At 30.3% G+C, this 14,594-nt stretch overlaps 3 protein-coding genes across 6 annotated transcripts; 1 reads left to right on the forward strand and 2 right to left on the reverse strand.

Moving 5' to 3' along the window:
- Positions 1–202: 202 nt before the first annotated feature.
- On the reverse strand, positions 203–4,727 carry LOC105203948 (WD repeat and HMG-box DNA-binding protein 1). 2 transcript variants are annotated; one of them, XM_026139107.2, is made up of 14 exons: positions 4,572–4,727; positions 4,282–4,420; positions 4,085–4,199; positions 3,813–3,964; positions 3,622–3,730; positions 3,310–3,552; positions 3,023–3,238; positions 2,650–2,934; positions 2,353–2,569; positions 1,899–2,123; positions 1,549–1,769; positions 1,247–1,489; positions 730–1,108; positions 203–631 (listed from the first exon to the last, which is right to left on the reverse strand). In XM_026139107.2, exons 2-14 carry the CDS (start codon positions 4,356–4,358, stop codon positions 282–284), a joined length of 2,832 nt encoding a protein of 943 aa, XP_025994892.1. In that variant the 5' UTR covers positions 4,359–4,420; positions 4,572–4,727; the 3' UTR covers positions 203–281. The 2 variants fall into 2 exon arrangements, with proteins under 2 accessions (XP_025994892.1, XP_011171190.1); XM_011172888.3 differs by having other exon boundaries at positions 4,488–4,709.
- A 437-nt stretch (positions 4,728–5,164) lies between these two features.
- LOC105203950 (mitochondrial import receptor subunit TOM20 homolog) lies at positions 5,165–6,655 on the forward strand. 2 transcript variants are annotated; one of them, XM_011172890.3, is made up of 4 exons: positions 5,165–5,441; positions 5,760–5,851; positions 5,932–6,105; positions 6,180–6,655. In XM_011172890.3, the coding sequence occupies exons 1-4, from the start codon at positions 5,315–5,317 to the stop codon at positions 6,219–6,221; spliced, it is 435 nt and encodes a 144-aa protein (XP_011171192.1). In that variant the 5' UTR covers positions 5,165–5,314; the 3' UTR covers positions 6,222–6,655. The 2 variants fall into 2 exon arrangements, with proteins under 2 accessions (XP_011171192.1, XP_011171191.1); XM_011172889.3 differs by having other exon boundaries at positions 5,167–5,441; positions 6,177–6,655.
- Positions 6,656–8,593: 1,938 nt separating this feature from the next.
- Positions 8,594–14,017, reverse strand: LOC105203963 (porphobilinogen deaminase). Of its 2 annotated transcripts, XM_026139105.1 has the most exons (6): positions 13,565–14,017; positions 11,795–11,867; positions 11,221–11,404; positions 10,225–10,495; positions 9,836–10,152; positions 8,594–9,694 (listed from the first exon to the last, which is right to left on the reverse strand). In XM_026139105.1, exons 1-6 carry the CDS (start codon positions 13,616–13,618, stop codon positions 9,520–9,522), a joined length of 1,074 nt encoding a protein of 357 aa, XP_025994890.1. In that variant the 5' UTR covers positions 13,619–14,017; the 3' UTR covers positions 8,594–9,519. The 2 variants fall into 2 exon arrangements, with proteins under 2 accessions (XP_025994890.1, XP_025994891.1); XM_026139106.1 differs by lacking the exon at positions 11,795–11,867.
- Between the last annotated feature and the right edge of the window lie 577 nt (positions 14,018–14,594).

Raw genomic sequence — 14,594 nt, forward strand, 5'->3', positions numbered from 1 at the left:
AGGTGCTCGGATTTCTTCGATTTATTTTGCATTAGAAATTCTTTTTGTTTTTCATATTAAATATTCGATACTCAAAACTAAGAAATTTATAAAAACGTATCCGGAGAAAAAACCGCTAATCAGTGGTCTTCAGATTTTTCTTCATGACATTAATTTGGGAAAAAAAAAACTTATATTCATTTAATTGTTGAAAACCGTGCAATTTTCTCAGTTAAAATGATGTAATTTAAAGATATGCATAAAACAATTTTCGTATCCAAATTTTTATATCCAAATAAAATTTATTTTTCGAATGCAAAGCTGTTAAGCTTGCTGCTAACAGCTCGTTTTGCTTCGCTATGTTCGTTATCTGAACTCGATAACTTTCGTTTTTTAAAGAGTTCCGAAGGTCCAGCCGTATTATCTGCATTTGATTGCGCTGTCTCCTCTTTGAATCGCGTTAAACCGATTTTAGTCAACTCGTCAACATTCCCCTCAGGAAATTCTTCCTGCAGATTCTTTTTATTTTTATTATACCATTTAACGAAAGACCCTTCTTTAGATTCAGTCTTTGATTTTGATTTAACAGGCACGACTTTGGTTAATGCAGGTTTCTGGGGCTTTTCTGGTAAACTGTTCAGACCAGCTAAACCTATTATAATAAAATAAAATATAAAAAACATTTCTAATAATAAAGCAGAAATAGAATCTAAAAAGTCATAGAATCTAAAAAAAGCAAGTATTATTTACCCTTTGGCGATAAAGATGGACTTCCGGCTTTTAAAAATGGATTTTTTCTTTTTAATGTTTGACTCATGGTCAATGGTTTAATTTCTATTTCCGGTTTTTTAACGGATGGTAAAGATATATCATTTTCTTCTTGACTATCAATACTAAAATCACCATTGTTTGCAAAATTGTCATGATGATTTTCCGTATCTTCTTCTTCTTCTTTTGAATCTTTGGAATCCGATCGAATCTTTCCATCTGCGATCGTTTCCAATTTATTTGCCAATGCCATTTTATTTACACGCAAGGCGTACCGTACAGCCAACTCTATCACTTTCGTCGGCGCAATTTGTTCACAAATGTCTACTGCACGATATTCCAAATTGCTTCTGCAGGCAAGCTGATTGCAAAAAAATTTAATGTTATCATATTATCATGCAAGTATAGAGATACACAACTGCAAACTTAATGTGTTAAATTTCTACTGGAAACACTAGAGTAAGAACAAATGTCTAATAAATTAATAAAAATTACTTACCGCTATTAAAGTTAACATCGTCTCAGTTTGATCTAACAAATTACTTCCTATCTCCCACAGTTTACGTTCTTTCTCAGTTTTCTCAGATTCCGGTTCGCAGAGAGGTGCGGATAGAGGTACCTCGGTAATTATCGGTCGCGGTGTTGTCGGTGGATAATAACTACCTTTGCAAAGGATACACCGCATATTACGTTCGTATTCGCTCACTCCAATTATAAAATAGTGATCTGCTCTACCTTTTCCCTAAAGTAGAATTTCGAGTTATGTTCACTGTTAAGAAACTCATCTGTAATTTATAATACCTGTACATTCGCATCACAGAGTACTCTCCATTGACAAGACCTCTTGTCATATATTCTGATAATATCATCAGAATCCATAATAGTGGGCGAACGAGCATCTGATAATCCTAACCACATGAGATCTGATGCTGGCGAAAGTGGAAGCGTTAAAGTTTGACTGCGTAAATGTACTCCTTGTATTTGTATCCATAATAGATTTATATTCTGATCACCCGTTGGACCTTTTTGGAAAAAAATATTACATATTTTAACAACTTGCTTTTAAATAATGTATATAGCTGTTTTTATTTATAAGTTTTCAGATTCTTGCATTTTTCATTATTCATTAACTAAATAAAAGAATTTCTCACCAATTCCAGCATGATAAGCTATCACAAGATGATTTCCTAGACCATTCATTGTAACTATAGGTCCAGGTAGAGCTAAAATTTCACGCTGTGTACCCCCTATCATAAATAGTCTTAAATTTCTCCTAGATGTTGCTACTGCAATGAAATTATCACCAGCTGCCAAACATTCACTTTCTTCTCCTTCTGGTAGATCCAGAATCCATTCTTTATTTCCAGAACCCCAACCTAATACATAAAAATAATTGAATTTATGCAATACTGTTTATGTATATTGATATTTTATGAATATATATTATAGTTTTAAGATATGCTACAAAGACACTATGAGATTTTTTAAATTTATGATTCATATAATAAAATCTATATATATTTAATATTTACGATTTTTTTGTTTTAAATTTTTAATTCTAAATTCTAATATATTATGAATTATGCAGTATGTAAAATAACTAGCCTTGCAAAGCTATCACGACAATTTTACTAGGACCATCTTCAGACGCTGCACAGCTCAGAGCAAGTGCTTGGGTAGATAAAGCAGCTAAAGAATGTCGTAAATAATTATTTATGTGCATGCTGCGATGAATCGTGACATCATGGAATTCTACCTCAATACTGCATTCTTCCCCATCCTCCGACGAGAAACATCTAACCATTCCCACGTCGTTCCACATCTATATAAACATACAAAGACTAAGTTTGTTTTTAAAAATTGCCATATGAATATATTTATAAACTTTATTATTATACTGACCATAAAGTATGATAATAAATGAGAAGGTGTAGATCCTGATTGAAAAGACGATTGCAACTTTATGTTAGGTACAAAAGCCTTTGTATCACATGGAGGCTTTTCAAAGTCAGTGTCAGATTGACTTTTTTGATCATCTTCCAAATTGATAGAAGCCTTTATTTTATTCAGAGATATCACGTTTTCATCATCATCATCATCATCCGGTAAAGCAATATCATTTTCTATTACATCTTCATTTTTCTCAGAATCAAAAGTTATCTCACTTGCAGGCTTACTAGTGCTTATCTAAAAAGATAATTCAAAATACAAACATTCTGAATTTATTAATAACTTTCTTTATACATATCCAAAACATATATAAATATTTTCTTACCACATCAATGCATCCTAATTTTCCTAATGCGTCGCAGAATGCAATTTCATTCGAATGATCTATGTGCCATGCCAATGCAGTGATTTTGGTAATCTGTTCATGTTCCAAATATCCAATCATTTCCTTAGTTTCAACATCCCACACAACTATCTCTCCATGCAGTGAACTAGCAGCAACACGCGTGCCACACTCGGAAAATTTACAAATGCTAAGCTCCTGTACGAGTAATAAGAAAGTAATAATTTATCAATTATCAATTATTAAAAAAAAAAAAAAAAATAGCTCACTGATTTTAAAGTAGGACATTTCAATCTATACAATTCTTTCCAGGATAATCTCTCCACAATAACTACATCTTTGTTAGATGGATATGCTAGACAACTGCCATCTGTACACTTGAAGGAAGGTGTACAATACAATTTTGCAGTAAAAAAAGAATTACATTTTGGGAAAATATTATTCCAAACATGTACAATTCTCTTTTCCTTAATGTTCCACACTCGAATAGAACCATCAGCACTAGAAGATGCCTAGAAATATCAGATAATTTTAAATATTTTTGTATTATAAAATATTTAAAAAATAATATAAATACTTACCACAAACTGTTCTTTCGGATCTAAAGATAGGCCTAAAATGGGTGCTTCATGACCCTCTAGTTCTATACTATCTGAAGTATTAATATTTGTTACTTGTATCCGCATATCACTTAAGAAAGAAACCAAGTTGTAATTATCAGCACATATACATAATATGCATATTATAAATATAAAATTTGTTTATCACATACCAGGCACCCGATACTATTAAACTGCTATCTTTTGCTGTTGCTAATGCTGAGACTGGTGCTGAAAATCTAGTGACTATTCCTTCCTTCTCTAAATCAGGATAAGTAAGTATTTGCACTGTATTATTGTCGTTTCCCACATAAATTTTACCATCCTGAAATTAGAAACTTTGTTATAAATTATATAATTATGTCCCTTTCAAAAATTGTCTTGACCTAACATTCCTTTAGAAGTTTATTAGAAATATTAGTGATACTCGATAACTATTAAACACCTTTGAGATTGCTGTGATCGCTTGCTCTGAGATGCAACTAGTGGTCGGATCATCATCCATTAAATTTAACCAGGATCTAACGTCCCCATCGCATCCACAGGTGACGAGTCCTCTCCTACAAACAGTAAACACATTCATCAATACTAACTTTCTGTAATAGATTCTATACAGAGACAGAAATAATCTGTGCCACTTACTTCTCGCCGGAGTAGTAGCAGACGTCGGTATGCCCTTCTTGATGGGCATATCGCATGGGTTTTCTTATTAATGGCATGTTCCTAAGATACCGCCAAGACTCACGCGATAAAACTGTCGAAAGCACTTGCAGTCTTCAACCTATAAATATTTCGAAATATTTGTTAGTCTAACTGGTATACAAAATACGGAATACAAATATACAAACCGTTTTTACAGGTAACGAATAAAAAGTATGACGTTTACTCGCTTTTCATTTCTAGTGCGATTAGCGCGCGCGTTTTATCCATACCTTTTTACTCCATTTTACTCCCACGTGATCTTTCTCCCCTTCTCCTGTAAAGTATACAAAGTAGTTTTTATTTCAAACAGAAGGAGCGTGGGATAAAAGGAGAATAAGATCCATTAATTTTTTCACACATCTAATTCACAAACGCACATTGGAAAAATATATAATTGTATAAATATTTAAATTCATTTGGTAGCAGAAAAAATAAAATGCTCTCTTTCAATGAGTTTGGGAACACATTTTGGCTATGTTCAGTATAAAAGCAGCCAACCGTTTTAAGATTTTGTTATGTGATTGGTTCTTGCTCAATTGTTATTTTACACAATAAGCAATTTGTGATTGGTCAATTTCAATGTACTAACCTCTCGGTTAGCTCTAACCGAGATTGGTGAAAGAGGTTTTAAACGGATCATATTAAAGAATTTTAACATCTAGAACTTTCCCTAAATTGGTTAAGGGCCACTTGCACCAACGCCGATTAACTTGACTACCGGTTAGGTGTCGACCATGATTGGTCAATTTTACTTAACGATAAATGCGATTGGTCAATTCCAATAGAAAAATCAGCCGATTAAGTTAATCGACGTTGATGCAAGTGGCCTAAGTTGGCATATCTGCGCGCAAACGTTTCGCGGGTATGTTCAGCGCGCACGGCACGACGAGCAAGCAACTTTTCCCATGATGGCCGAGATTGCGGTGAGGGGTTAGTGAATTTTCTGTAATATAACGGGGATTTGTATATTAGAATGACCATGATTTCTAAAACTGCGGTCGGCATTGCCGTTGGGATCGCCGGGATCTTCGTCGGCTACTGTTTCTACTTCGATCAGAAACGTCGTAGCGATCCAGATTTCAAAAAGAAGCTCCGCGAACGTGAGTACTGATTTTTTTACCCTCGTGCACACTATCCGCGTGATTCTCCTGTATTGACGTACGTTTCTAAATAAATCGATACATTTTTCGTGAAAACAAATACAATTCATAAATCCAATTGATATCAAATCGTGTAATCTTTTTTTATACGTGCACATTAAAAAGTATGAAAGATGCTATTTATATACTAGGAATCTTTCCATTATAATATTGATTATTACATCAGGATTATAATTATAAATACACATAATATTCTACAGGATCTGTACAAAATTTACAAAGCCCTTATTCTCTGTAAAGAAAGTTTTTATCTTATAGGTAGAAAAGCTAAGAAGCAAGCGCAGAAATCATCCTCAAAGATACCAGATTTGAGGGATCATGAATTGGTTCAGAAATTCTTTTTGCAAGAGGTAAAACATGTAGTCATTTGCATGTATATCTAGCTTCCTTTAAAGTATATTTAAACATCTAATTATATTACATTATTCAGGTACAACTTGGAGAAGAAATGCTTGCTTGCGGTGAGATAGATGGTGGAGTCGAGCACTTAGCTAATGCAGTGGCAGTTTGTGGCCAGCCAGCCCAGTTATTGACAGTTCTTCAGAAGACTCTACCACCACCCATTTTCCAAATTTTGGTGCAGCGACTTCCTGTTATTGGCTCGGTATGGTTTAATAAAAAAAAATATATTGAAATAAGATAACATTTTTTTGTTCTACTTGCTTTTTTTTACAGAAGATAGCATCACAAACTCAAATGGCGGAAGAGGATGTTGAATAAAGGAATATAAAATTTCATTGAGTTCTTAAATAAAATCTGGAAATTAGCAAAGAGTTTGCTCATTTTTGCACAATATGGGTGCAAATAGTTTACATCTAGAAACTCCTATACTATTGTACAATTCATTATTTTGAATTGTACAAAAACTTCCATTGTCTAAATAGATGTGTGTACCAATCTGCAAGAAATTTTTACAAATATTTAGTGTTTTATTTTGTTAAACAGATATATTTTTATATCTGTTTATTTAAATAAAATAAATTTAATTGAACAATTTTGACATAGTTTTTGAAAGGTGTAATGTTTTGAATATTTTTAATATCTTTAAAATATGCTTACAGTATTCTTACCAAATCTATACATTTAATTTCTTTGCAATGTTAACTGCATTATTGTTGTATGTTCTTAAAAAATATAAAGATCTCTAAAGTTTATGACTAAGGCTCTAAATAATTTCATGAAAAATATCTGACTCAAAATTTTATACATTATTAAAACATTCGTAATTTTGATGGATTTCAAATCTATTCAAATATGATTGGTCTGTTGCAACATTTTGTACGCAGTCACTCTTATTTGTATTGTATTTTGCATTCTGAGAAAAATGTGTATATTTATAGTCTATGTATTTATATATCCTGTTCTACCAATGTTTTCTAATATCAAGAAAAATTTTTGTTTTATATATATTATGTATAGAATAGAGGAGAAGAGGGTACTGTCGACAATATGATTACCCCTATTATCTCCGTTATTAGGTGACATGTTCTAACAATTGCTTATGGAGTTATTCATTTAGTCTGCCGTTTTTTAGTGGTACTAGTATGACTACAAGTACAATACATAATAAGTGACAATTATTATAAGGCATTTTTACTTTTGAGCACTTTTAAACTTTTTCAAGGTACATCTTTAACCTTTAATTACTCATACTTTCTCATTATTAAACTTGAGTGTATTATTACACGAATGTTTACACATACACTTGAGTGTTTTTGTTATTTACCTTTTTATTCGGCTGTACACATTTTGAGTTATACAAAGTTAAAACAATAGCATGGAATTTCATTAATATGGTTTTTTAAGTGAAATTTTTATATCGAAATGTTTCTTCGATAAATCGATTGTCATTCTAAAGAGCGGTATCTAGAAACATTAAAGACATATTTTTATGCTTGTTGTTTCATATTAAACAGGAATAAAATGATATTTTTAACGAAATTTCTAATGGTATTTTTAAAGTTTTTGAACGCAGGAAAATTTTAAATTAGGAAAATTTTAAACAATGGAAAATTAAAAATATATAATTTTGTAACAAGATACTGTGTTTCTTTTAAACTAAATTAAATTTTTAAAATTATTTTTATATATAGCCATATTATAACCACTTTTTCTGCCATCGATTATGCAGTGCATTAGATTTTTATAAATCACGTTCTAAATAATAAATATCTCATTACTTTGAGCCTAGAATCTGTCAACCAACACTTTGACGAATGTAATCGTTCAAGTTTCAATACAAGATATTAATTATAAACAAAATTATTTAATAAAATGAAAATGGGTGCCATATTACCCTCTTCTCCTCTATTGTTTTGTAATAAAAGTTAAAGTTTCATCAAAACTCAAAATGATAAATTTCTAAGCAGATTACATATAGTCATTGACATATATTAATAAATTAATAATATTTATTACATGATTTGATTAACTGTATTCAATAGAATACGTTGTCACTGTCACATTTTTGATGCTAATGTGCATATATAGTGCTTTGTCTTGGTGTAGTAAATGTAAAAAAGTGACTTGTGTATAACACTTCAATCTATGGATTCAATTGTAATCTTGTACAATTATTGTAACCATCTAAGATGTTAATACCCAGTATGTTGCACATTTATTACAAAAATATGGGAGATTTATCTGCTCTCAAATGCATTATATTCCGGAGGCATTTATCCAACTTGTACAGTTGGAAGATTGTAAGTCATGATGTGTTGCTATAAATATGCACAGAAATATATATATGTATTTTGTAGATAAAATATCGCTATACATATATATAAAGTATAAATTATTTTAAATATAGATAACTGTTATATTGGAAGATATTTAACTATCTCTCACTTTAACATATAATAAATTCAGATACATACTTTTGGTATAAGAAATTATATTCTTATAAAAGATGCATTATTCTAAAAAGATAAACAAAATAGTTTCTATTACATAATATATATTTGAAACTATCGAAGAAAATGAAATTGATGAAATAGAAAATATTTATATTTTACGCGTGCAATCTTATGAAATATTCATGTTATTATATTGTGACTTACATTAAATTATTGTTTGAAATAAGATAGTCGAGATAAAATATAAAACTTCTTTATTTAGATATAATGTTATATATGATTTTTTTTATAAGCTTAATAATTCCCACATGTAATTATATCTACATTTTATAAAGGTCTGTCTATATACATATATTTTACATTAGACATCTTCAAATATAGATCGGCACATATATAAATAATAGAAAATCAAATAAACAAGAAAATTACACAATCTTGTTTGAACCTTGTATAATTTTATATATATGATGTTAATATTTAAAAAAAATATGTAAAATAAAAATTGAGTTATTGTCTTAAAATAAAATACCTCAAAAATTCAACAGAATTATATATATATATTTACGAATTACACGATATTCACAAATTGTGCATGTACAAAACTTGATTATCTGTTTAATTTTAACGGGATTATGTTACATTGATTATTACTGATTTATACATGGCAGTGTTTTGTAATAGACTATTATTTTCAATAATAAAATTTCTATGTAATATTTTCTTCGTCAACAATAATTTTGAGTTTTATATAACAATAAATACAATACGTACAACAATAATGTACAATTCATTAAAACAGAAGTATAATATAAGAATTTTATAACTTGTAATCATATATGATTACAAGTACATATATGATTTTCAATATTTTTAACTATTATAATTACAGTTACTTTGTACTTTTTTTCATTCACATTGAATAGAATAAATTATATGTGTACAACATCTGTGAAAGCAAATTTCAGAAAAGCAATAATAAAAAAAACACGATTTTTACTCTAATAGTTTTTCACTTTGAGCATATACAAGGAAAAATGTGCAATGAGTAAATTATGTCATATGATATCATAATCGGGGGAATTATTGACAATTGTCATTTTACATTAATATACACATTCTCTACATTCATATCTGCAACCAAAAACCAAATATATTTGATATAATTATTTCGAATCTAAGATTTCACTTCTAGCTTGCGACATTATAGCGACAGCATTTTTCTTTATAAGACTATTAGCCAAATCTTTACCAATCTGTTCTGCACCAAGAAGACTTATGCTGCTTATGTTACTAGGAACAACGCTACAATAAAGGCGAGGTTCCTGATATGGACATTTCCTATCGCAAGAGAAAAGACAAATCAAATTAAGTATAAAATAAATAAAACTTGCAACATGCTCAAAGATATTCATTGGCAATTCATTGTCATCGATATCAACAAGTCTCATTACTAATATTTAAAATTTATGTTTGACTCACCGAGGAGGCTCACCATCATCATTGGGTAAATACAATTTCTTTTTGATGGTATCTGTAATCAAAGTTTGACCATCTAGGGACCATACAGCACCGGTAATCGTCAACTCGTTTTCTTTCAAAGAGGAAGACACTGCGACTGGAGCAGAGCATCCACCGCCAAGAGTTTTCAGAAATGAACGTTCGCATACGCATCTTAATGTGGTTTCTAAATCAAACAATGGTTCCAAAAGAGAACGTATTTCCCAATCTGACTGTCGACATTCGACACCCAATGCACCCTGCCCAACAGCATAAAGAGCTTCTTCGGGTTCCAAAAGCTAAAAAAATTAAATCTATTAATACAAGTAAATATTATAGAATAGCAGATTAGAATGTGAGATAAGAAATACCTGGCTTATTCTGTCTTCCCAACCCATCCTTTTTAAACCAGCGGCAGCTAATATTATCGCAGCATAGGGGCCATTTTCATCATCTAATTTCTTTAACCTAGTGTTCAAATTACCACGAATGTTCTCTATTTTTAAATGCGGCATGTTCCTTGATAATTGCGCGGATCGACGCAAAGAACTAGTACCTATGACACTGCCTTTGGGCAATGAGGATAACGTTTTGTCTTTGAATTTCTTCGACATGACTACCGCGTCGCGTGGGTCCTCACGTCTACAAAAACATTGGTCGGTATTAACGAATATTAATATCCAATTTTTTCACAGTCTAATACATATACATACATATACAGATACATATACATATAATATATATATATATATATATATATATATATATATATATAAATCTAAAATATAAATGTTAGATATTTCATAAAATATTCATTTTCTGTAAATAAAAAATCTGTACACGTGCCCCACAAATACAGCACAAATAGTTTAAAAGTTTAAGTAAACAACTTAAAGATTAATTATCGTACAATTATTTTAATAGCATAAGCTAATCATAAATATTACAGAAAAATATTTGTAAAATATGTATAAAATATTTATGTAATATATAAAAAAGTAAATAATAATAAATATTTATTATAAATGTTGTGTATTGTCTAAGAAGAGCGTCGAGAATGAAATTTCTGCGATGTAAGCAATTGATATTACATACAGTTCGCATACCGATTTTGGATCGGATATGTTGTATATCCTACATATGTATAAAGGCAAAATGTTTTTTTCATAAGTACGCACAGTATATGCATGTAAATTTAAAATGAAGCGCCTTCGTATTGGAGCAGTAAACGTGTACAAAATAGTGAGGTCAGCTCTTGCTGACGACAGACGAGATGTACAGATGAATAAATGTATATTACTATTTCAGTAAAATTTAAAACAAAATAATGAATTTTTCCAAGTTCCACTATATCAAACAGAACTTACTTTAATATTGCGCCTAGAGCCATTGCTAACGGCAGAGTTGTTGGTAAATCTTTTAATGAATGTACCACAAAATCCACACGACCGTCTTCCAAAGCTAATTCTAACTCCTCAGTAAACAAGGACTTTTCTCCGATCTTCGGTAAAGACTTGTCCAAAATCTTATCTCCTTTGGTACTCATTGTTACTGCAATGCAATTACAATTTCGTATCATGATAAAATCATAAAATAAAAAGTTTCATATTTTTTAGATATACATATACAATTTGACAATTTGCTGACAAATAAACATGACAAGGAAAATCATTATCATAATATGCCAGTCATATGTATAACAAGAGAAAGTTACTTGCTATACTTATCACAGGTAAATGTATTAGTGACTATGCAGTCAAAGAGGAGAGGAAAAGTTAAGAGATTATCAATATGATATAGAGAAATCATAAAATTTGATATTAATTATATTAAATATTTAAATTTCTTTAAAATAAGTTTAGATTTGCACCAAAAATACATAACTGATACAACAGTCATTAATGCTAATGCATTGAATACGGCATACACATATTTTCTTACCTATTTCAAAATCTTTTTTTGGATGAATCTCTTTCAGACATTGTATCACGTGTTTAGTTTGTATCAAGGCTAACTAAAAGGTTAAAAAAAATACATTATTTATTTTCGGAAAATAAAAATCGAATTTGTTGCTTGTAATAAAAATATATGTGTATAATTATATGTACAATTACTGTGATAATAGAACATATGTATAATTGTAAAACGCGTAAAGTTATTAATATTTAATTTAACTTAATTAACTTTAATTTCTAACTTCAACTAGTAATTTTTAGAACACAAATTTTAACTTATTAATTTTTTCTCTAAGTTGAAAATTTATCTCTATGTAAAAGAAAAAAGTACATTTCCATATAAGAAACAGTATTTCTTTGTTATTCATATTTTAACTTACAAAAATATTAACTTACATATTTTAACTTACAAAAATAAAATATTAAATTTATTTGTTGATCCATATTGTTATTATTTTATTATTGATATTTTAAAGTAATCTAATTTAAAAAAATTACGTTCTAATTTAATATAAATAATACTTTGCAAAATTAACTTTTAAATTAATTTAATCTTAACACAATAATTAAAGCCTATTCTACAATAATTGTAATATAAGATTGTGGGGCTGTAAGCTGCAGTTGGTCCATTTTTACCAATTAGCTGTAAAGCACATTACAGCCTGATTGCCTTATATTACGGCTATTGTAGAATAGAACATCATATATGTGTATTGTTTTTAGCATGTTTTTCTTTGTGAAATCTAAAATATCACTTTGTACGACTGTTCTGTAGTGGTATATAATGTATGCTATGAAATTATCTGCTTAGAACAATTTTTTAACGCAGCAGACGCTGTGCGCGAAAACCTAGTTGAGAACCGCTACGCCGAGCGTGGCGCGCGGCGACCGTCTGCTAACTTCAGCGTCATAATTTAATGTTAACATGCAATGTACTATTGTTTTTATTTCTTGCTTTCTGCCTTTTTACTTCTTTGTGCAAGATTTTATTAAAATTAACAAGATAAAAATGAACGAACTCTAAAATAGTGTGCAAAACGGCAAAAAAAGCAATATCCAGAAACCAAGAAACAAAATGTAAAAAACATTGGTATGTTGATATTTAAAAAAAGATATATTTTATTACTCTAATTTTATTGTATTATTTTGTAAAATACAATAAAAAGATATAAAAAAAGATATAAGTAATTACATTAGAATAATTGTAAGAAAACAAAAAAATATAATATACATGTAAATAGATATACATATACATGGATTATATGTAACATTGTATAATAGAATATATATGCTACATATATTATAAAATATTTCAGAAAAGAAACCTATTTTGCAATAAAAATTTTTATAATACAAGAAACATCGAATCATGGCGAGTTCTCATTGACGTAAAAAAGAATTATAAAACTGCTGAGTAATTTCGCGTCTAAAGAGAGGCACGAGCATCGTTAAGACGCACAACAATCATTATGTAAAATTAATACTTGTTATATCTATAAGAAGATTTGTATTCAGAATTTAAAAGAGAATGGGGATATTATTCGTGACGTAACGTAATAATTATTTGATTATCATTTAAATTTTAAACACGTGAGCAACGTCTCGTGAGCTCGTGAGCGCAACAGGAGTCATTAAATTTGAGGACCGTCGATCGTACATCGATATCGGAATCTATCTGTAGCGTAATTTAATCGGTTTTCTAGTTTCGCAAAAAAAAAATTCGACAGGTGGAAAACGAAAGCGCATTTACACTCACCTCGCTTTTGCGAGATCCAACTCTGATTACGTCACGTTTCTTATCGTTGTTCATCGTCGCGTTCCGGACACCAGGTATAATCGACCGTTGAGCTTTGGAATGTTTAGATGCGAGACATCAAGATTGAGAAATAACGACTGAAGAAGGAAAGTGGAGGAAGAGGAAGCGAGAAAAAGAGAGAGAGACTCTAAATCGGATTGAAATATGTGTACACTTTCTCCCCAACTGGAAAACACGCTTAACCTTATCGATTTTGTGCGCAGTTGCGTGCGAGGAAGGAAGGTAGAAACGGAATGGAATTAATGTGCACGGATTAAGTTGTGTTTTTTTCACAGTCACTGGCACTGCAGCAGAATGTGAGATTGACTAGGGAAGAATAACAATGATGAATGATAAAGACTATACTGCCGCCATGGTGAACGTAATACGACTGACGAAACCGACGAAACGGAATAGATTGACATCGAGTAAAATCACGTGTTGCCGAGATGTCGCTGGCCGTCTTTGCTTAATCGTTAGAGAAATCTGATATACCAACGGAAGATAATGATTTTTTTATAAAATTCATGAAATGGATAATTATCAACGAATTAATTCAGTATAATATATAAATGGTACAATAAAAAAAAATATATATATATAGATAAAATTAGTAAAAGAAATACTAGCGACGAGCAAAACAAAGTTTTAGGGGAAAGTAGGTAAATTGCACGCACCTAAGGGAAATTTATCGCAGTGAAGTGATTTTTAAAGTTGAAATCGATACGAGTACAGAAATAGAAACTTTAAACATTTTTTTATCATTATGTATTGTCATATTGAACAATTTTTTATTTGATAATGCTATATTCAGCAAAAAGAAGTAAGTGATTAAACGAAAAAATTTCTCGGGCCTTGGGTAATTGTACGTGCGGTTGGATAAATGGACGCGGAGGAAAAATGAGGTTATAGCCCATTCTTTTAACTACACTGCACTACACTGTACTAGTGGCACTATAGTTGATCACACGTGGTCTCACGCCTTTCAAGA

This window comes from Solenopsis invicta, chromosome 3 (genome assembly GCF_016802725.1).
Source record: "Solenopsis invicta isolate M01_SB chromosome 3, UNIL_Sinv_3.0, whole genome shotgun sequence".
NCBI lineage: Eukaryota > Metazoa > Arthropoda > Insecta > Hymenoptera > Formicidae > Solenopsis > Solenopsis invicta.